Source organism: Dendropsophus ebraccatus, chromosome 4, assembly GCF_027789765.1.
Source record: "Dendropsophus ebraccatus isolate aDenEbr1 chromosome 4, aDenEbr1.pat, whole genome shotgun sequence".
NCBI classification, from domain to species: Eukaryota; Metazoa; Chordata; class Amphibia; order Anura; family Hylidae; genus Dendropsophus; species Dendropsophus ebraccatus.
The window spans coordinates 61,088,167-61,109,312 of NC_091457.1; the positions used below are offsets into that span (position 1 = coordinate 61,088,167).

The 21,146-nt window shown below is 41.5% G+C and overlaps 1 protein-coding gene across 4 annotated transcripts in view; it reads right to left on the reverse strand.

Annotated features, from left to right (window-relative positions):
* Positions 1-3,759: 3,759 nt before the first annotated feature.
* The window catches only part of CYLD (CYLD lysine 63 deubiquitinase), a 42,199-nt gene continuing 24,812 nt past the window's right edge, over positions 3,760-21,146 (reverse strand). For all 4 annotated transcript variants that reach the window (XM_069965936.1, XM_069965934.1, XM_069965935.1 and 1 more), the window contains 11 exons: positions 16,078-16,460; positions 15,138-15,303; positions 14,102-14,243; positions 13,886-14,008; positions 9,678-9,769; positions 8,276-8,342; positions 6,989-7,121; positions 5,675-5,783; positions 5,467-5,585; positions 4,930-5,146; positions 3,760-4,465 (listed from right to left, as the gene is read on the reverse strand). In XM_069965936.1, coding sequence (XP_069822037.1) covers positions 4,281-4,465; positions 4,930-5,146; positions 5,467-5,585; positions 5,675-5,783; positions 6,989-7,121; positions 8,276-8,342; positions 9,678-9,769; positions 13,886-14,008; positions 14,102-14,243; positions 15,138-15,303; positions 16,078-16,460 — 1,736 coding nt within the window. In that variant the 3' untranslated portion in view covers positions 3,760-4,280. The remainder of the gene's footprint in view (positions 4,466-4,929; positions 5,147-5,466; positions 5,586-5,674; positions 5,784-6,988; positions 7,122-8,275; positions 8,343-9,677; positions 9,770-13,885; positions 14,009-14,101; positions 14,244-15,137; positions 15,304-16,077; positions 16,461-21,146) is intronic.

Genomic DNA, 21,146 nt, shown 5'->3' on the forward strand with positions numbered 1-21,146 from the left:
CGGTGTTGTGTTCCTTACAGTATGCAGCATCTTTACAGATCGCTGCTTACAGTCTGGCCCCAGTTATTGCATCCCCCTTAACCCCTTGGGGGCCAGACTGGTGTCAGACTGCACCCATCCCAGCAAGGAAGGGGTTAAGTGACCCCCCCCCCCCTTCCTTACTGGGATGGGTGCAGTGCTGGGGAGGGGGTGGGGGGAGCTTTATACTCACCCCGATGTTGTCTCTTCGCTGGTCCGCAGCACAATGAAGTCACTGTACTGCGGACCGGCTCTTTATATGTGCGCTCAGCCGATCAGCTGAGCGCACATATAATTCAAAATGTTTCTTCTAATAATGCTATTGTGATAACATAATTAGAAGAAACATTTGATGTTTGCATTAAAGTAAAGTGATGATTAGTACAGAAAGCTCTATTGCCGGGAATATGAATTAACAGCTTAATGGAGCTTCCTGTACTAATTAATATTTAATTAATAAAACACATTTTCGTTGTAATAAAATCAGTTTCGTTGTTCAATAATTTAATTCTAACGAATCCATCATTGTGCAATTAAATATACTGTCAAAAAATAAATATATATATATATATAAATATACATTTATATATATATATATATATATATATATATATATATATTTATTTTATCAGTATATTTAATTGCACAATGATGGATTCGTTAGAATTAAATTATTGAACAACGAAAGGGACTTTTTTACAAAGAAAATGTGTTTTATTAATTTAATATATTAACTATTAGAGGCATCGGCATTCTGCATTATTGCCGGCTATTTTTGAAGTACTCCGTACGGACCGCCTGTCAATCCACGGCCGTGAATTTGCACAGTTCCAGCCGCAAACAATGGTCTTGTTCATTTTTTACGGGTCCGTTTACGACCGGGCCGTAGGCTCATACATAGTGTGCACTGTGCAGCCGTATATCCTATACTTTCCAGCGTACGCATGAACCGGAAAAATCCGGGCGATGATTTACCGCCCGCAATACAGCCGCACAGATACATAGTGTGAACCTAGCCCAATGGTGCGTTTACACAGACAGATTTATCTGACAGATCTTTGAAGCCAAAACCAGGAACAGACTATAAACAGGGAATAGGTCATAAAGGAAACATTGAGATTTCTCCTCTTTTGAAATCCATTCCTTCCAAAATCTGTCAGATAAATCTTTCTGTGTAAACACACCCTACAAAAAGCTAAATTAAGTTGTGTGAACACAGATCACAGTTTTGTTTAGTTCGATTCAGTATGGAATTTGAACCTCAGGCAGCTTTTTCCAGTCTGCTAAAATAATATCTGTCCCATGAAATAAAAAATAATTAGTAGAGATCACGTGACCTCAGGGTAACTTCAGAATCCATAGTAGAGAAAGCAGGTGCTAGGAGCAAATCTCTGGGAGGGACGGGGACCAGTGAACAGAGGTGTAGGACCATGCATGTTCTGTCTCTGAAAATCAGTTTCATAGTAAGTAAAGCGTTCCAGTTTTTTTTGGTACACCAATTGCTGTAAAAAAAAAAACAAACTGTGCATATAGGGTTTTGTGTCACTTTTGTGCACTTTCTTTTATTGGCTTTTTAAAAACAACTGCCTCTTCAATTTTCAGATGCAAAGTTAATGTCAAAGAGGGCCTGTAGTCAACCCCCCAAATTGAGATGTTACTATCATTAGTGTAGGGTACCCTGACTACACAACTATCTACTTTCTTGATACACCTTTCTGTTGCCAGGATATGCCAATTTATAACTTCTCTGACAATTCAGTTAAGTCAGATGGGGGTGAATTTTTATAAAATTTTACATTGGTAATGGGGGTGATTATACAATTAGGTGGTAGGTATTAGGCATTTACACCCCCTGACTGTATAATCACACCCATCACCTGATAATTACTCCAATTATTAAAATTAAGTTTACGCCCATCTGACTATTGACTAAGGTTTCGGACAAATTATAAACCCAAATATCTTGGTAATAGAAGGGAGTATTAAGAAACTGTGGAAATGGTGTGTAATTAGGATACCCTAAACTATTTCACAATAGTAACATTTTGGGGGGTATTTTGACAGAAACAATGTTATTTTGCCAAAGTTAGGTGAACTGGCCAGACCAAACGTTTGAAAACTTTGGTTAGTAGTATTGTGTGTTTCTAAAGGGAAAACATGTTGCTGTTCATTGGTCTTGCCACTAGATGACACTGTAGTACAGCTCATAAAGTACAGCTCATGCATTTTTCTTTGCCAATCCATAGTATACATTAGAAAGATTTCTTAATACATACTTGTAATGGATGCTGCTACTGTACATAGGTATATAGTGGCATCAGTTACCCATAGGATCCAACAAAAAACAAATTGTTACTGGATACCGCTATATGGAATAGTGTAGTCTGATACATAAGAAATTACATCCTTCATGAGGTAAATTATTTCCTATGGATACATTTTTGCTTGGGCTCATGTCAGACTTCCGGCATGGATGCCCCAGAGAATTCCGGCATGGATGCCCCATAAAATCCACACTGAAAGTGGAAAAAAATCTGAAAGGATTCTTCTTGGTCTCATTTTTTATGATCTGCAACGGGTTTTCTATAGTGTGGATGTACCCTAAGTGTCACTTCAGGTGACTTTTTAGGAAAGCTATCCAATGTATGTATGTAAAGGTAGTAGTAACTGGTAGCTGGTAGCTGGGTGGGAATGATGACTGTATAAATAATTCTGGCCACCCAATTGCTGTATTTAGGAAGATAATAAGTTATTCTGCAACAAGAACTCCACAGACCATAACATTTGTCAAAACCCGACGTTTTGGTGTGTCTCACACCTTTTTGTCAAGGAGTCTGTGTGGTAGATGTACGAGATATTCCTGGAGTATCCTGGCATGAGGATGTTGTACGATCCAATGTCGCCAGCCCCACGCAGCACAGGTCTGCCTCCAAAAACCCACATTCTTATACCAGGACACTCCAGGATTATCTTGTACATCTACCACACAGACTCCTTGACAAAGGTATGGGACACAACGAAACGTCGGGTTTTGATAAATATTAGGGTCTTTGGATTTCTTGTTGCACAATAAATACACTTTAAGCATCTGCAAGATTTACTTATGTATATAAAGGAGTAGGACTAGACCTGGCCATTCTATCACTAGTATAAGATTGTTATCACCCTGAAAACTCTACCTGTCTGTCTGCTTTCCCTATGCTCGGCTGCAGTGTGGATATAGACTAGCCTCTGGTTCCTACACACACACTAAAAACAAGATCCTGCGATCCTAACTCACTGTAATAAACCTTCAGTAGTTCCCAAAACTGAGCAGTGTAACGTGAATCCAGCGTTTTCTGTGGCCACAAAGTCAGCACATTGCACAGGCTGCTTCCCTCCTCTTCCTCCTCACTCATCCCCATCAATCCCCCCCCCCCAGGGTATAATGGGCACTGCAAACCAGTTTTCAGTCTGCTTCTCTTTGATGTAGGCAGCTTTTTCTTGATAATAAGAAAGATGATAAGAAGTGAGAGGGTGGGTGGGAAAGCATCCTTGTGAGTACAGAAGGAAGCTCTTTTGCCTAGTAGGATATATTACAGACCTTCTTAGATTCGCTTGTACTATTGACAAAATTGTTTGAAATGACAGTTTAACATAGCATAATGGTATACATGGGAAGGGATTGACTGAAAGGAGAAGGAAATGCTACTGAGAGACTGCACACACATTCTGTAAGAATGAACTGTAAGACTTAACAAATTTCATTTGTGCTATTTAATACTTTTTTCAAACAAAAAATAAAATAACACATTAAAATTAGATTATAACTTAAAGCTTTAGCAGGTTTAACCTTCACTGTTACATACATTCAGTGGAACTTAAAAGACAAAAAAAAAGTTAAAAAAAAAAAAAAAAAGAGAAACACTTAAGGGGGACTGAATAAAAATTTGCTGATAGTAACCCATCACAGCTCAGCACTCATTTTAACAAGGATTATCAGATAATGAAAGCTGAACTGTGCCAAGAGGAAACTGGACAGTTTTGTTTCAGTTTTTATTTATTCCCTCCTTTAAGTGCAAAGAAACTGTAAATGCAGTTAAACTGTTACTGTTGCAGTTACGGTTGTTAACAGCACATAGGTGAAAGGGTTTTAGTGTATGACAAAAACTCCATTCTGCGTTGTATATGAATACATGTTGCTTTTCAGCATTGCCGCTCCACCAGCTGCTACAGGTTACAGGCTGTCTTTATAGTGCTCTCCATGTCAAACACATGGCTGTTCATTTGTACAAGCTCATAGTTGGGCTCTGGTACATGCACATGTAGGCATCGCACAGGAGCCTCCGCGCACAACCCTGAATGTTTCGAGAGTCTAAGGCATGAAGTTCTTCTAAGGACATTTTCAGATATTCCCCAACTTCTGGGCAAGGAGTGACTTGTGGAATGTTAAATCCATTTTGCCCACCTGAAATAAAAGCAAAAAAAGAGAAAGCTGCTTAGTCCAGGACATTTCTAAGGTTTTATTTAGCAAAGATTCTAAATGTTACCTTCTCTGAAAGTTATTACATCTTGCCTGCAGTGGAAAATACAAGAAACTTCATAATATTCTTAGACATTTGTGCTGAACAAAAGATTAATGTGACTGTCTTCCATATTGCAGATACAGTGGAGATGTAGTCCCGTCACCAGTCACTTTTTTTTTACAAGCCTGCGTGCTCACATTACACATTGTGTGGTACTACAACTCAATTGCATTGAAGAAAATTGACCTGAGTTGTAATACCACACACAACCTGAGGACAGGTACAGCGCTGTTTATGGGGGAAAAAGCAACTGTGTTTTCAAAATTTTTCTGGAAAATTCCTAAATGAAATAAAATCCCAATTTGACAGATGTTAAAAGGAAACTTTAGACCATTTAGTTACATACCATCACGATCTGCCATGCTGTCAAAAAATACCCATGCCGAGTCATCGCGGCCATACTTCACAAAAGCCACATAATGACTGGTCTCAATGCATAAAACCGCAAACAAGTCCATTTTCTGGTATGGTATGCATCCATGTCTCCAGTCCCAGTCCGGCAGCTCTTTGGGCAGGGACACTGGGTTGAACTTGTGATGCTGTCGTTTTGGGTGAAGATGAACCTGTGGAGAACAACAAAAGTATTTTAAAGGGCAAATATACACAAAAGGCAAACTGAATACACATGCATAGACCGGAGCAAAGATCTACTGTAAGGACATAACCTTTTCATTATAATCAGGGGCCCTTGGGGCCTCAATGCCCAGATGCTCCTTGTGGAACGCAGCTGAAGGTAACTTTCTTATTTCCCTCATTTTTCAGAGCAGGCTGGGCCACAGATGAATAGATAAAACTGGTGCCCAATACATGAAGATGAAAAGCAGGTCCTCCAGACAGCACCCCCTTCCATACAGTTACCATTTCTTTTTCGACACATACTGACCTGAGTATTGCAGGTTTTACAGAACTGCTTGATTTTCCCCGCAGAAATATCACTGTCATCATAACATTCTCTGCATTCATACATAGCAAGTCCTCCACAGATGCGGCACTGCCGGGGGGCTGTCAGGGAATTAGAGAAGACAGCAGGGTTACATATAAATTTATGCCTGCTATGATCCATTTCCTAGAATAACAAAGACAGGACTCACTGTCTTCCAATAAATCAGTGATATTCAGGTCTAGGGAAGGAAAGATCTTGTTGAACATCTTGAAGTCTTTTCCAAATCGAGGCATCTGAATGATCAGGCATGATGGAGCCTATGGGAGATTAAGAGAATTCATGTTTTCATTGTATCTATGGCGTATGATGTGGGGATATTTAGGTTTCAAGTTCATTCCACCCTATCGAATTACTCAAAAACAGGAAAATTTCCCTTTTCATTCATTCTTCGTACGGAGTTCGTACAAACCCGAACCCTCGGTAATGATTCCCGCTGTCTGCCCGCTCCGTGCAGCGGGCGGATCCAGTGGGAGGAATGCCTGGAAAACTGGGATACAGCCATAGCCATAGGCTGTATCCCAGTTTTCTAGGCGGTCCTCCCGCTGTATCCGCCCGCTGCACGGAGCGGACAGACAGCGGGAATCCGTTGCCGAGCGTTCGGGTTCAGCCGAACCCAAACCTTGGCGGGTTCGGACCATCCCTAGGGTGACTGGTAATAGGGGGAGGGGGGGGGGGAATATAAATGAACAATCATAGGTGATACATGTGATACATGACATTTCTATGTATAGTTAATGTTGTTTGGTCCATTGATCTGGCTCCCACAAAAAGATTTACCTGTATGTCAACACTGCAAGTGATATAAAGTTATGTTATTTGGGTGAGGGCTCAGAAACTGTGCCTGCACCCTCCGTACTGGAAGCCAAGTATAATACACAAGCCCCTGCAGCAATGAACAGGATTAGAGCTAACACTGATCCTGGTTATTTATCCCCCATCAGAATCTCCTGTGGTACTAATAATGCAAAAAATAAAAAATAAAAAACAACAACTAACTTTCTATACCATATGGTGCAAAAAAAAAGGGAGTTGTTCAGCCATCTTCCCCAAAACAGAATATAATTTAATATGTACCTTAGGGGGTGCATTCACACATACAGGATCTGCTCTAGTCAGTCATTTACCTACATTGATTTACTGGCTTCAAATAAGAAGCGGATACTGTACACTGTGAATGCACCCTACAGCTAAAAAGCACAACCATTCCTGTAAAACACAAGGCTTACACAATCTAAATAAAGTTCTCTCTCTAATATTTCATGTGATTCTGAATACAGGAAGTTCTACAGCCTTCCTCTATAACAATGCACTTCTCACTATAGCTGTTTAGAGCAGAGATTAGGGGCACAGTACATCCAGTCATGTGCATGTCCATGAAGGCACATAACATTCACAGTCTCATTCGTTATAAAGGAAACCCTGACATATTTAGTAACTAATAAGTCACAATACTATTTTGTACCTCTGCAAACTTTAAGCTGCTGTTGATAAAAGACCACTCTAGAAGCTGCTGGATTGTGGGGACCCCGACATTCTCATTCTTGTCCATGAAAATCTGGTAGAAGTAGCAATCTTGCACTTTTTGTCCTGCCGACCTGTAAGTTTGCATTGGAGATTCTTTTTAAGAAGTATATTAAGCTTAAACACTAGACAATCCCTTAGGTTTAAGACAACCTTGCAATACATTTTTGTGCTTAAAAAATAAGAAGCCTTTTCTCTTCTGAAAATAAAAGTGATACAGAAGCATACTGAAAATACAAGTATGGGTCTTGTACTAAAAACAGCTACTATTTCTAGTTTGGTTGTCCTATTCATAACACAAAACAAAGACAAAAATAGAAGTACTATTTTACTAAAGCAAATAAATGGAATTTGTTTTGTACTTTTGTCTTTTGGCCACTAGGTGTCACTCTTTACAGCTTGTAGGAGTTATGCCTCAATCACACATTCAATAATTTTTCAGGACCATATTTCATGTCCACAATTCATCCACAAAAAAATCTGAATTAAGGTGAGCTGTTGCGTATGTTACAGATGTAACATCTATTGGCTAGTTTTCGTGCAATAACGGTCCGCACTATTGCATGTCCTATTTTTTGCGTAACAGATTTAGAATTGGTAAAATTACAGACAGTATGAATAACCCAATAGAAATCAATAGGCCCTAAATGTGTCTGTAATTGCGGATCCACGATCATGGACAAATTTCCAGAATGTGTGAAAGAGAAAAATAAAAAAAAATAAAAAAATAAATTCAGCTGGTGCCAAAAAGTACCAGAAACAACCTGAGGACAGGGGCGGTGCTGTTTGTATGAGACCCCTTAAGCGATACAACATAATACATATGCTTATGTGTATAGGGGACCTAGCCATGCACCTCTGCCCTTTATTTTAACACTCAGCAATAATAATACTGATAATAATTTATGAATTTTTAGTACTATGTTAAGGGTAGCTTTACCCAGCGTTCAGCCAATCAGTGCACTGTGGCGGGGCAGTGCACCGATTGGTTTACCGCCAGAAGATGCCAGGAGCCCCCGAAGCAAGCTGGAGCGGGGACCTGGTACAGTATGTTCTCTGGCCGTGGGGGTTAATGGTGCTACGGTGACAATCCCGCTGCGAGTATGTCAGCCCATTGAAGTAAATGGGCAAGTATCCACAGTGTATTTCGCTGTAAATTTGCTGAGGATACGTTGTGGGTGAAGATACCCTAATATACACTGCAACATTAGGAGCACAGATAGATTACCTTATTTTTAAAAGGGGATCGACTCGTAATATATGATGGAACAATATGTTCAAGAATTCTTCTGGATCTGTAAAATAAGAGATAACATAAAAATGCTGCTGATTCTGTTGCCGCTTTATAAATAAAATTTATTGTTATTATTATTACTACATTACAGCAAATGAACAGAAGGATGCTGGCAGATGTTATACTGTTCCACCAGCAGGTGGAGCCAAAGGACACTAACTAAACCCTGGATTCTCCTGTCATATACAGTAACTACATTTAGGGGGGGGGGAGAAACTATATGTAAACCTATAATAAATATTATATATATATTATATATATCCCAAGTAACTTAATCATGGTCAAAATACCTGCGTCACATGAATCCTTTATTGAAAGTCACTTTGCGGCATTTCTAACAAACCAGGGACCATATTCACTAATATATATAGCTTATATTATTGGTGCACCTCTCACTATGCTAAAATTCTATTTGAGAAGCCATGACCTTTATAGTATTATCTAGGTATTCATACATTGAAAATATAGGTCTTTGAGACTTCTAACACCTCCGGTAAGAGTTCAGCTGGCCGTTATCTCTCAAACACTGATCATGAAAGGTAGATTAATGGGGTGGTGACTGTTCCTGTAGATCCCATCCATCTGCCTCAAATTAACTGCAGCCCAACTTCTGTATTTCTTTGTATATAAATCCAATGTCATAAGGGTGGGTTCACACGTACCGTATCGCAGCGGATTTTATGGTGTGGATCCGCAGCAGATTTGATCTAAATAACTGAACACAGCATCAAATCTGCTGCGGATCCTGTACATGTGAAGGCACCCTATGGTTAACAGTGTATCTAGTTACAAGGTGCACAGGAAAGGATATCATCTAAGTTTTGGCCCTTGTCTGGCTAGTATGAAATCTCTCCATAATAGAATTCATACCCTTGTTTCCGGTAACCTTTTAGAATAGGGCATGAAATCAGTAAAGGGTCTAAGATCTAAAAGGAAACCTGACTATATTGTCAACAGAAGTCAATCAGAGCTCAGCTTCCATGTCTTAAAAATTGCACCTGTCGTCCATAGGAGCCCATTATATGTCTGACTTTTTTTTTTTTTTTTTAATTCAAAGCGGAGAGTGGACACCCTGCAGTGCATCTTCTTCTCGCTCCATCTCCAGAGTAAGGAGAGTTCAGACCTGGATCGATCAAAACTTTTGACATGTCTCTATGACATGTCAAAAAATTTTTTTAGAACGACAGGTGCACTTTACACTGCTCTGATTGCTGGCTATAGGCAATAAAGTCAGGTTCTTTAAATATACAGGCACTGCAGCCTCTCTTCTCCTCTTTAACACTTCCAGTCAAAAAACGCAGGACAGAAAGTATGGAAAAAATAGTACAGTACAAACCTTTTTCTTCTGATGTAAAACCTGAAGCAGCTTCTACTTTCTCTAAAATTTTCCTCAATTTCATTATTTTTGTTGCACATACATATCCATATCTGAAAAGGTATTAAAAAAAAAAAAATTAAAAAAGTTATAATCTGCTTTGTGCAACAATCCCAATTGTCATGTTTTTCCAATAGACCACCAGCGGAACAACCGTCTGAGACAATGAATATATGAGGAAAATAAGAGTGTATATATATTAGAAATAAGAGTGGGTTCAGGCCTCCTAAAAACTGGCACCCAAACAATATTACAACAGAAGTGCAACAAGCCGTGGAATCATTACAATAAGACTGTTCAAGAGAAATATATTTAGTAATCCGCTATGTGCCTGCATTGTTTTGATAATCTGCTGCCCTTGGTTACGATTAGAGATGAGCGCAAGTGGCTGAAGAAATTTGATGCAGCCCCGGGAAGTCTTGGGAAACATGTTTTCCAGGACTCCTTAGGGCTGCAACCAACTTCTTCAGCCACTGGTATTCCAAAGCAATGCAGGCACATGGCACAGGTTTCTCTCAAACAGAACATTATCAGAAATGCTTGCACATTTGAAATAGGTTTAATTTCACATAATGCAGCTGTTTACACCTAGTTATTAAGTACATCCCATCCCCCAGAAGAGCAGGGAGTGACCATGCATACCGAGCCTTACCTACATGTGCATCTATCCTGCTGCTATCCTAACATGCCAAACCTAACCGTGTGTCTGCTACATATGATTATGGTGTCATGTAGACATTACATTTTCTTGTTGTAGCGCACTGGGAGACAGGAGGTCAACACATTTATGAAACGCAGCCTCTTTCCAAGCACCACTTACTGACAGCCGCCTCCCTGACGCTGTGCATAGGGAGAAATCTAATCTAGCAGGAGACAGGGGAAGCCCAAGTGTCATGATTATGCCGGATACTCGCAGTGCACTGCAATGAATGACACTTAAGATTGTGCAAACTAACTATACTCATTCATAATAGATACATCTTGGAAATCAAAGAGGACAGCTTAAAGTATGCAAAATGACCACTACCAAATAAGTTGAATAAAATAGGCAATGTGAGTTGAAATCTTTTTTTAGGTTAATGTTGGTGGAAAAAAAATTAGCATGAAAATATGTATAATTGATTTAAAGGGTTTAATAAATAAAAAACCTGTAGTACACCCTGTAAAGCTGAACATTTGCTGCTGAATTTCCCCCATATTACGGCTGATCACTAGAGGTCCCAGCACCAGGACACTTATTGTTACTAGGGCCGGTTCACAAAGCTAAATTCATGCTGATTAAGAGGTGGAATCAGCGCATTTCCACATCCACATTGCACGGATTTGCATGAAAAACAATTTACTATTAAATTTAAGGATGAAGAAATTCAACGTATCCATGTATTCACTATCCATGTAGTTTTCATAAACCAAGCTGACAATTTTTCAACACAGAAAAAAGTGACATTGCTGAATTTTGAACCTCTTGAGATTGTCCTTGTCTCTACTTAAAAGGTGTACTCCACTTAAAGATTTAACCCTGTTCAATCTCCACCCATAATCTAAGCATGATTTGGGCTGTTTGTCTGCGGCACATCCTGACTCGCACTAAGGCTATGTGCACACTACATATGAGACCGGCCGTTCCGTGACCCCGGCCGGGTCACGGAACTGCTGGTCTCTGGCCGGATTCATCTCGGCCGGTACTTAAGTACCCGACAGATGATCTTTCCGGCCACAGAGCTCTGATGCGGGCACATCAGCGTGCGCCCACATCAGAGCTTACCATAGCCCACAGTGAAGCCAGAGCCGCTCGCTTCACTGTGTGAACGGACAGGGCTTTCTACGGCCGGAATTCACTGAATTCCGGCTGCAGAAAACTGACCTGTCAGTTTTTGCCGGCGCCGCACAGATCCCGGACGGAGCGTATACGATGTGTGTACGCTCTGGCCGGGATCCAATTGCACACAAGGCTATGTTCAACTACGCAAAACTACGGCCATAGTTCTGCGGTGAGAACTACGGCCGTAGTTTTACGTAGTGTGAACATAGCCTAAAGCTGCAGAAAATCCTCACTTCCTGGTCCACTCTGTCTCCACTCCTCTGTCCTACCCTGTAACACCTAATCAGTAACCCCAACCACCACTGGCATTACCCCAATCAGTGATCACCTAGCCAAGGGGCAGGGAAACAACAGAAAAGTGACAGCCTCCTAAGCAGTATAGAGAAAAGGAGACAGTTGCAGGAGCAGATTGAGCCAGCAATGGCCAGATAATGCAAGATAAGTCCGGTTTTTAGAGAAACTTATAACTCAGGAACGGTGGCAGCTAGAAAGACAGGAAATGGCTCAAAAGACTTGGGAGGACTTGGTAAGACCAGCTAGGTTGGGGAACATTTAAAGGTGTTAGCGAAAATCTTTTTCTTTCAAAATTAACTGGTTTCAGAAAGTTATATAGATTTTTAATTTACTTCTATTTAAAATTCTCATCTTCCTGTACTTATCTGCTGCTGTATGTCCTGCAGGAAAGGTTTTCTTTCCAGTCTGACACAGTTCTCTCTTCTGTTCGAGACAGCAACTGTCCAGAGCAGCAGCAAATGCCCATAGAAAACCTCTCCTGCTCTGGACAGTTCCTGTTTCGGACAGAGATGTCAGCAGAGAGCACTGTGTCAGACTGAAAGAAAAAACAACATTTCTTGCAGGACATACAGCAGCTGATAAGTACTGAAAGACTTGAGATTAGAGTTGAACAAAAAAGATTTTTGCTGGATAACCCCTTTAATGTCTTAGCTCTTGGGTGGAATACCCCTTTAAAGGTACTGGAACATGTTGTTTCTTCCCAGTTTGCTTCTAGTTTATGAGAATAAATCACATTGGAGGGCGTCACAGAGATAATGGAAACAACAGGGGAGCAAGAATAGGATTTTTGTCCTGAGCAAAGTTAACCGTAAAAAATAAAAAATAACAGTGGTATTTAAATGATCCTCCCCCTGAGATCAATGCCATACATATAAGATAATGAATGAAGCAGGCGGGCTGAATGACGCTGTGGGGGCAGGCAGTGCTCCTAACAGTGCTCCCGGCCGAAGATTACACCGCCCGACGCCGAGGAGGAAGGTAAGACACATACCTTCCTTCTCAGCGTCCCGGGCACTATAGGGGGCTATCAGCAGGTTAGATTTGTCTAACCTGCTGATGGTTCCCCTTTTAATAAAAGGATGGGATCAGCAGCACATTATAACCTGTAGACAACATGGATAGGATCTTGTGATCTTCCTTACATCTGAGGCTTTGATATCACTAATAAAAATAAACTGCTTAACTGTCGGTGAAGGATTACGGCTCTGATCCACAAGGGCTATTTCTGTTTTGTAATTAAAGCTTGGGATTAGTTTACTGCAATCTCCTAATCATTCAGGATTCTACTTAGTTAATTACACGCTAGACATAAATAGATGCAAGGTGAATAGGAGAAAGTGACATCACCCCCTCTAGGCTTGGGTACCTTACATCTTCATACCAGGCAGATATATGAACCTGGTAGTGGTGAGGGGATGGGAAATTTAGCAGAATATAATATTCATCTGAAATGAATCTGTCCTTACAGGTTTACATGTTCAGATGACAAATAACAGACTGGGTATATCATGTGGATGAGTATGTTATGATCCTGCAGGCCCAGACAAGTCCACAATGCTGCAGAAACATCTCTACTTAGTGATATTTAGACAGGGCTCATTGTTTCATCTATGTATAGAAGGCACAGATGCAACATAACTGGGTTTATTTGGCGCAACTCTTCCTGATATTTTACTTGGCCCCAAAACTGAGACTGTGACCTCATAGCCTACAAAAATCACTCACAGGGTATGCTCCATTTCCAAGTGCAGATTAGAATGTGCCAGCTGTATTTAGATATGTTGCTAAAGGTAGCAATTTATTTCTTTGCTTATTTTCGGAGAGACACAGAAAAAGAAAAAGCTCCGTTGTTGGCCAATTCAGATACTGCAAATAATTTATATTAATAAAACCAAAACCACATCCCACTATTAGCCAGCCGAAAAGCCACTAGACGTATTGACTCAAAGAAGCCCACCCCACAATGTTATATAGGTCACTAGCTACCCTCGATTAGTGACCAGGTCAACTCTGTTACATCCACATATACATGTATAGCTGCGGTATCACTTACATTCTCAGTGGGTTCACAATCTCCGTCCTAAGAAGTGCTTGTGTTTCACTGTAATACTCTACATCTGTTTTTTCTTTCGGCCTCAATAAGACAGAATCCAGCACAGAGCTGAATGAAAATAAACTTTACAGAAAGAAGGAAACAATTACTTGCTGCTATCTAGACAATGGAAACTGATCAGGCACAGTTATCTTATAGTGTAAGTGATATACTCACCAAAATAAAGTAGAATCAAGATAGCAGGAGTTGTAGTGCCCCTGAATACCTTTCTTTTTCCCAATCATGACTTCTAAGCCTTCCTTCTCTGTCCTTGGAGGAGTGTTCCCTTCCACAACTTCACTTAAATATCCTCCAAAGGCTTCAAACATTACACAATAAAAAAAATAAGGTTACAAAGCTAGAAACAACATCCCCTCACCAGACGCAATAACATCTCCAAAAAGTAGCCATACATGAGACATCTATTAGCTGACATTTGTCTATCTGTATATATGTATGCTCAGCTTATTAAAGCCTGCATGTGTTTGGAACCTTTGGCACTTTAAGAGCATATTAAAGGGGTTGTGCAGAGAAAGGAATTACTGGTTCCTGTTGACGAGTCATTTCAGCAGGAACTGCCTGATCAGCCAATCACTAACTGGATGGGACTTGATTGGCTGAGCAGGCAGTTCCAGTAGAGAGAACTCATGAGCAAGAACAAGTTGTTGGTGGTGACACCAACATGCCCAACAAAATATATATAATTTTTTTTTTTTTTAAAGCCACTTTTTCTACAAAATTCCTTTAAGGGTGTGTAAAAGAGTGCTTTAATTTAGCTTATAATGAGAAAATTGAATATCAAATATTTGTTTAATATTTAAAGAAGGACAGGAAGTTATACCTTATAATAAGTTTGGATAAAATAGGAAAAGGAACATGTAGATAATTAGTCCGGCACTACTTTAGACTCGATACTGGTTGTGGGTATAGTGAACAAATAAGACACATGGCAGGAGGAAGAAGTGCCCCGACACGAAACAGTCTCTGCTGCAGTGCTCATAGCACTCTCTCTGTAACCTGTTTGTATGTGTTATCACAACTGAAACCTCATCAAGATGCAGCTACAGGGCGAGTGCCATATCTATTTCTATTAAAGCTTTAGATAAAAAAGGATTTGTTGCACTTGAAAATGCTCATTCAAAAAATTTTTAATGGTTATGCCAAGGATTTCCTGCTCCCTGCATAGAATGGCTTATGTAATCTGTGTCATTACCTAAAGAATTGCAACGTTCTATTTGGTTGGAGACTGGCTGTAGTGACGCGAACCTGGAGTCTGGCCTGCAGCTCTTCAGTTTCACAAAAAGTGCTTTTTTGGGGGCACAGGTGAAAAATCTTGTCCCCTTGAAAGTGCCATCTGTGCATCCTGCACATTCATCTTCCTGAAGTGGTCATGGAAGAAAAAAAAAATATATGTATTATATTTATTTTCTGAAAGGTACAATATATATTTATGCAATCTACAATACCCCCTTACTTAATAGTGAGGGGGGAACCATAAGCAGTGCTCTAATTCTATGATATATTAACAATCATATGGTCTTGTATATTGATACAGCACATCTATAGAGGTAACATACATATCTTCAGAATAACATTTACTACAGAAGGATGTTAACAACTTCCCCTAATTTACTACAAGGTATGAATAAGGAAGACTACAGAAGTAGTGCACTAGTGTCTACCGCTGCTGTGTTCTGAGCATGAACCTTAGAAGAATCTAAGTGACGCCCCTTCTAATGAATAGAGAAGAGCGGGCCGGTCGGGGGGGGGGGGGGGGAGGGGGGCAATCAATGCACAGTGCTGCTCCGTTTACAAATGGTAATGTATACATAGCATAATGATGCCTGAGCATAATGAGCATTTGGATGCCATGGAAAAAGAAAATGCATTTCAGCGTCTGAAAAGCGCAATGTAGTAGCCTTTCAGGGTCCTGCTATTGGAAAATCATAGAAAGTAGTAAACTATAGCAGAATCAGTTCACAAAATATTGCTATCTCTGTGGTCATGAATATTAGTTAGTGCAGAAAAAAAAGGAGTGGTATTACCCATTATACATGTCTCCCTTCAATGTGGATTAAATCAAGGTTAACTATTTACTACTAAAGAGCCTGAACAAGCTGATGGAGCAGTTTTGGGATTTTTATTTCTATTACCAGCTCTAGTCCAGCTAACATTTCACCGACTCCTGGTGGCTGTCCAATCCAGCGGATCACGCCATAAAACGGAGGGTTCTCTTTAACTTCTGCCAGTGAGCCCACTTCCAGGCCGTGCATATTTGACAGATGAGGGGGCCCGGGCGGACTGTCTTGCAGCGATGCATGGTTTAATTCTCCAATAACTGACTGCACAGATAAGGATAACGGTGTGTGTCCCATTGTGCCATTAGTACTGGACATCTTGGAAAGACTAAATGGGAGAGAATGGAATCTATTCTCTCCAGGAGAGCAGCTGCTTGCAGTAGGTTGAAGAGGTGGAGAACAGTGTCCAAAAGAAGATGGGGAGGTTTCTGTTAGAGACTTTGATGAATCTTCAACAACTACAATAATAAAAACAATAGTTATAACAATAGAAAACAAATTTACAGACAAAACATAAAAATACATGCTGCAAGACAAATGATCACATAAGGTATCTCAGCAAACAAAAGGAGACTTGTGAATTTAACCCCTTAGGGACCAAGCCTGTTTGGGCCTTAATGACCAGGCTCATTTTTCAAAATCTGACCTGTCTCACTTTATGCGCTTATAGCTCAGTGATGCTTTAACGTATGCTAGCGATTCTGAGATTGTTCTTTCGTAACATATGGTACTTTATGTTAGTGGCAAAATTTGGTCACTGTCTTGTGTGTTTTTTGTGAAAAACATCAAAATATAATGAAAAATGTGAAAATTTTGCACTTTACGAACTTTGAAATTCTTTGCTTCTAAAAAAAAAGGCACATGACAAAAATTGGTTAGTAAGTCACATTATCAATATGTCCTCTTTATTCTGGCTTCATTTCGTAAACATATTTTACTTTTTTAGGGTGTTACGGGGCTTAGAAATGTATCAGCAAATTATCAAATTTTCATGAAATTTCCAAAACTGATTTTTTTAGGGACCAGTTCTTTTTTTAAGTTGATTTAGGAGGCTTGTATACTAAAAACCCCCATAAGTGACCCCATTTTGGAAACTAGACACCTTAAAGAATTAATCTAGGGGTATAATGAGCATTTTAACCCTACAGGGGCTGGAGGAAAGTATTCAAAATTAGGCCAGAAAAAAATGGAAAATAATTTCTAAGATTAAAGTATCTCATTTTCATAATAAACATGAGAGAAAATGCACCCCCAATTTTGTAACGCAAGTTCTCCTGAGTACAATGGTACCCCATATGTGGGCGTAAGCCACTGTATGGGCACACAGCGGGGCTCAGAAGGGAAGGAGCGCCAATTAGCATTTCCAGTTCAGATTTTGCTGAAGAAGTTTCTGAGGGCCAGGTGCGTTTGCAGAGCCCCTGTAGTGTCAGCAGAATAGAATCCCCCCAAAAGTCACCCCATTTTGGAAAGTATACCCCTCAAAGAATACATCTTGGTGTGTGGTGACCATTTTGACCCCACAGGTATTAGAGGAAAGTATTCAAAAGAAGACAGTAAAAATGAAAAAATAGACTTTTTCCAATAATATGTTTGTTTAGTTTGAAATTTCTCAATTTAACGAGGAACAGGGGAAAAAACTCACCCCAATATATGTAACGCAGGTACTCCTGAGTAGAACGGTACCCGATATGTGGGCATAAACCACTGTGTGGGCACACAGCGGGCCTCAGAAGGAAGGGAGCGCCAAGCATTTTCAGTGCATGATTTTTCTGAAGAAGTTTCTGAGCGCCAGGTGCATTTGCAGTGCCCCTGTAATGTCTACAGAATAGAACCCCCCACCCCAAAAGTCACCCCATTTTGGAAAGTACACCCCTCAAGGAATTCATCTTGTGGTGTGGTGAGCATTTTGACCCCACCGGTATTGGAGGAAAGTATTAAAAACTAGACCGTAAAAATGAAAAAAAAAAATTTTTTTCCAACAACATGTTTGTTTAGTTTGAAATTTCTCAATTTTACTAGGAACAGGGAAGAAAAAGCACCCCAAAATTTGTAACGGAGGTTCTCATGAGTACAATGGTACCCCATATGTGGGCATAAACCACTGTATGGGCACACAGCAGGGCTCAGAAGAGAAGGAGTGGCATTTTAGTTACAGGCAATATGTGGGTTTTTACTGGTTATTTGGGGTGGTAATAGACAATCTTGGGGTGTTTACTGGCTATCTGAGGTGGCAACAGGCAATCTGGTGGGGTTATGGGCAATCTGGGGTGGTTACGAGCAGTCTGTGCCAATCTGGGGTAGTTACGGTCAATCTGGGGTGGTCACGGGCAATCTTGGGTGTTCACTGGCTGTATGGGGTGGTTATGGGCAATATTGGGGTGTTTACTGGCTATCTAGGGGTGGTTACTGGCTATCTGGGGTGGTGATGGGCAATCTGGGGGTGTTGACTGGCTATCTGGCGTGGTGACGGGCAATCTGGTGGTGTTCACCGACTATCTGGGGTTGCAACGGGCAATCTGGGGTGGTGACAGGCAATCTGGGGTGGTTGCGAGCAATCTAGGGTGGTTGCAAGCAATCTGGGGTGGTTACAGGCAATTTGGGGTACTTACAGGCAGTCTGTGGCAATCTGGGGTGGTTACGGGCTGTCTGGAATGGTTATGGGCTATCAGGGGGGGATACGGGCAATCTGGGGTAGTGACGGGCAATCTGGGGTAGTGACGGGCAATCTGGGGTAGTGACGGGCAATCTGGGGTAGTGACGGGCAATCTGGGGTAGTGACGGGCAATCTGGGGTAGTGACGCGCAATCTGGGGTAGTGACGCGCAATCTGGGGTAGTGACGCGCAATCTGGGGTAGTGACGGGCAATCTGGGGTAGTGACGGGCAATCTGGGGTAGTGACGCGCAATCTGGGGTAGTGACGGGCAGTCTGGGGTGGTTATGGGCTGTCTGGGATGGTTATGGGCTGTCTGGGATGGTTATGGGCTGTCTGGGGTGGATACGGGCAATCTGAGGTGGATACAGACAATCTGGGGAAATTACAGGCAATCTGGGGTGGTGACGGGCAATCTGGGGTGGTGACGGGCAATCTGGGGTGGCGATGGGTAATCTGGGGTGGTTACCGGTAATCTGGGGTGGTTACAAGTAATCCAGGGTGGTTACGGGTAATCCAGGGTGGTTACGGGTAATCCAGGGTGGTTGACTTTGGTGACAGGCGTAAAAAAGCGATCATTTGGAACAAGCGATCAGTGGTATATTAGTATATACCGCTGATCACTTGTACTGGGACCACACCGGGTGGTCACCGATCATTGCCCCATGCTCTCCGCCACCTCCGGTGGTGGAGAGAATGAAGCTTTGATCATTTTTAGGAATCCATCACTGTGAACAGAGTCTGTTCACAGTGATGGCTGCGACCATCTTGGATCAGATGGCCGCCCAGGGAGGGGAGGGTCAGTGGCCAGGTCACTAGGGTTAATTCTGGGGACAGGGGGGGGGACATGTTCTCATCTCCTCTCACTGTGGATTCACGGTGAAAAGAGATGAAAGCGTTCAGCTGCACTGGCAATGTCTGTTACCGCTGGCCGCCGTTATACTGATAATAACGGCGAACGCCGGTGAGGGGACTTGCAGGGACTGACCCCACACTCTGCCTCAACCCCTCAGCGACCTCCGATCGCCACTGCACTATTCTGCACCATTGCCATAAAGAGCTGATGGCAGCAGAATAGAGCCCATTAGTGATCGCCGTAAAAATCCGTATTGGCGGTCACTAATAACATAATACATGTATTCTCTGGGTTGCTACGGTTACGGCGATACCACATTTGTATAGTTTTTTAAACTATTACCGCTTTGGCGCAATAGAAACTATCTTCCTAGCAAAAACCCACAAAAACTGTCGCCGCATTGCAAGATCCATAGAGTTCTCATCTTTTGCGCGACAGAGCTGGTTTTGGGCTTATTTTTTGCGGGAAGATCTGTAGTTTCTATTGATACCAAGTTTTATATGTATATGACTTTTTGATCTCTTTTATGACGTATTTTCTAAAGTGGATTGATAAAATACAGCTATTCTGGTACTGTTTTTTTATTTATTTTTTTACAGCGTGTGTCGTGCGATATAATTATTGATATAGTTTTATAGATTGGGTCGTTACGGACGTAGCGATATCAAATATGTATAGGATTTGAGTTTTTGATCACTTTTTTGTAATGTTTTATAGTGTATGGGGAATGTAATGCATCTTTATTATTGGGGGGGCTGTGTTGTGTTTGGTGCACACTTTTTTTCACTTTTTTTTACTTTTACACTAGTGTACATTACTGTACACTAGTGTAAAATACTTAGATCACTGATACAATACATTGCAGTACCTGATGTACTGCAATGTATTGTATCATGCCTCATGCTGACAGGCAATAGCCACGGCCACCCCTGTCAGCATCAGGCATCTCCATGGTGACCCCGGGGACCTTCATTAGGACCCCAGGATCACCATGGAGACATCGGGACCGCGGACATCGCAATCATGTAAGTGGACCTGCGGCGCCGTCCGGGATCCACCGGGACCCGTTAAATGCAGCTGTCATGGTTTGACAGCGGCATTTAACGGGTTAAACTGCCCGGACCTTTTTTCCATGCACTTACTACTGCATCAAGGCGTTTTTTACGCCAGACTTATAAATGCCCCCGCAGCTCCGGCGCTACGGGGATTTATGTAGAGGCGGACTGCCTCTACATAAATCCCGTGCGCGCCGGTGCGCACCGCCGAAAACCTACGCCAGCTGAGGACTGGAGTAGGTTTTCGGCGTACATTTGGGCGGAACGGATGGTAAATCGCGCGGACTCTGAGTCCGCGCCCTCCGTTCCGCCCACTACACGCCCCCTTTCCGCCCCCCTGGCGTACTCGGCAGAAAGTGCCGATTTGCGAATATTTTATTCACCGATCGCCATTTTGCGTATAAAAAAATACGCAAATCGTCACTTTCCGCCGAAAATCATCCGTTCGCCGGATGATACATGCGGCCCTTTATGTGCATTTCCTGTAATAAGTGTATATTGGTAATTTGTATAACTTTTGGGGGACAACACAATACTTTAACCCCTAGACGACCCAGGGCGTACCTGTACGTTCTGGCGTCGC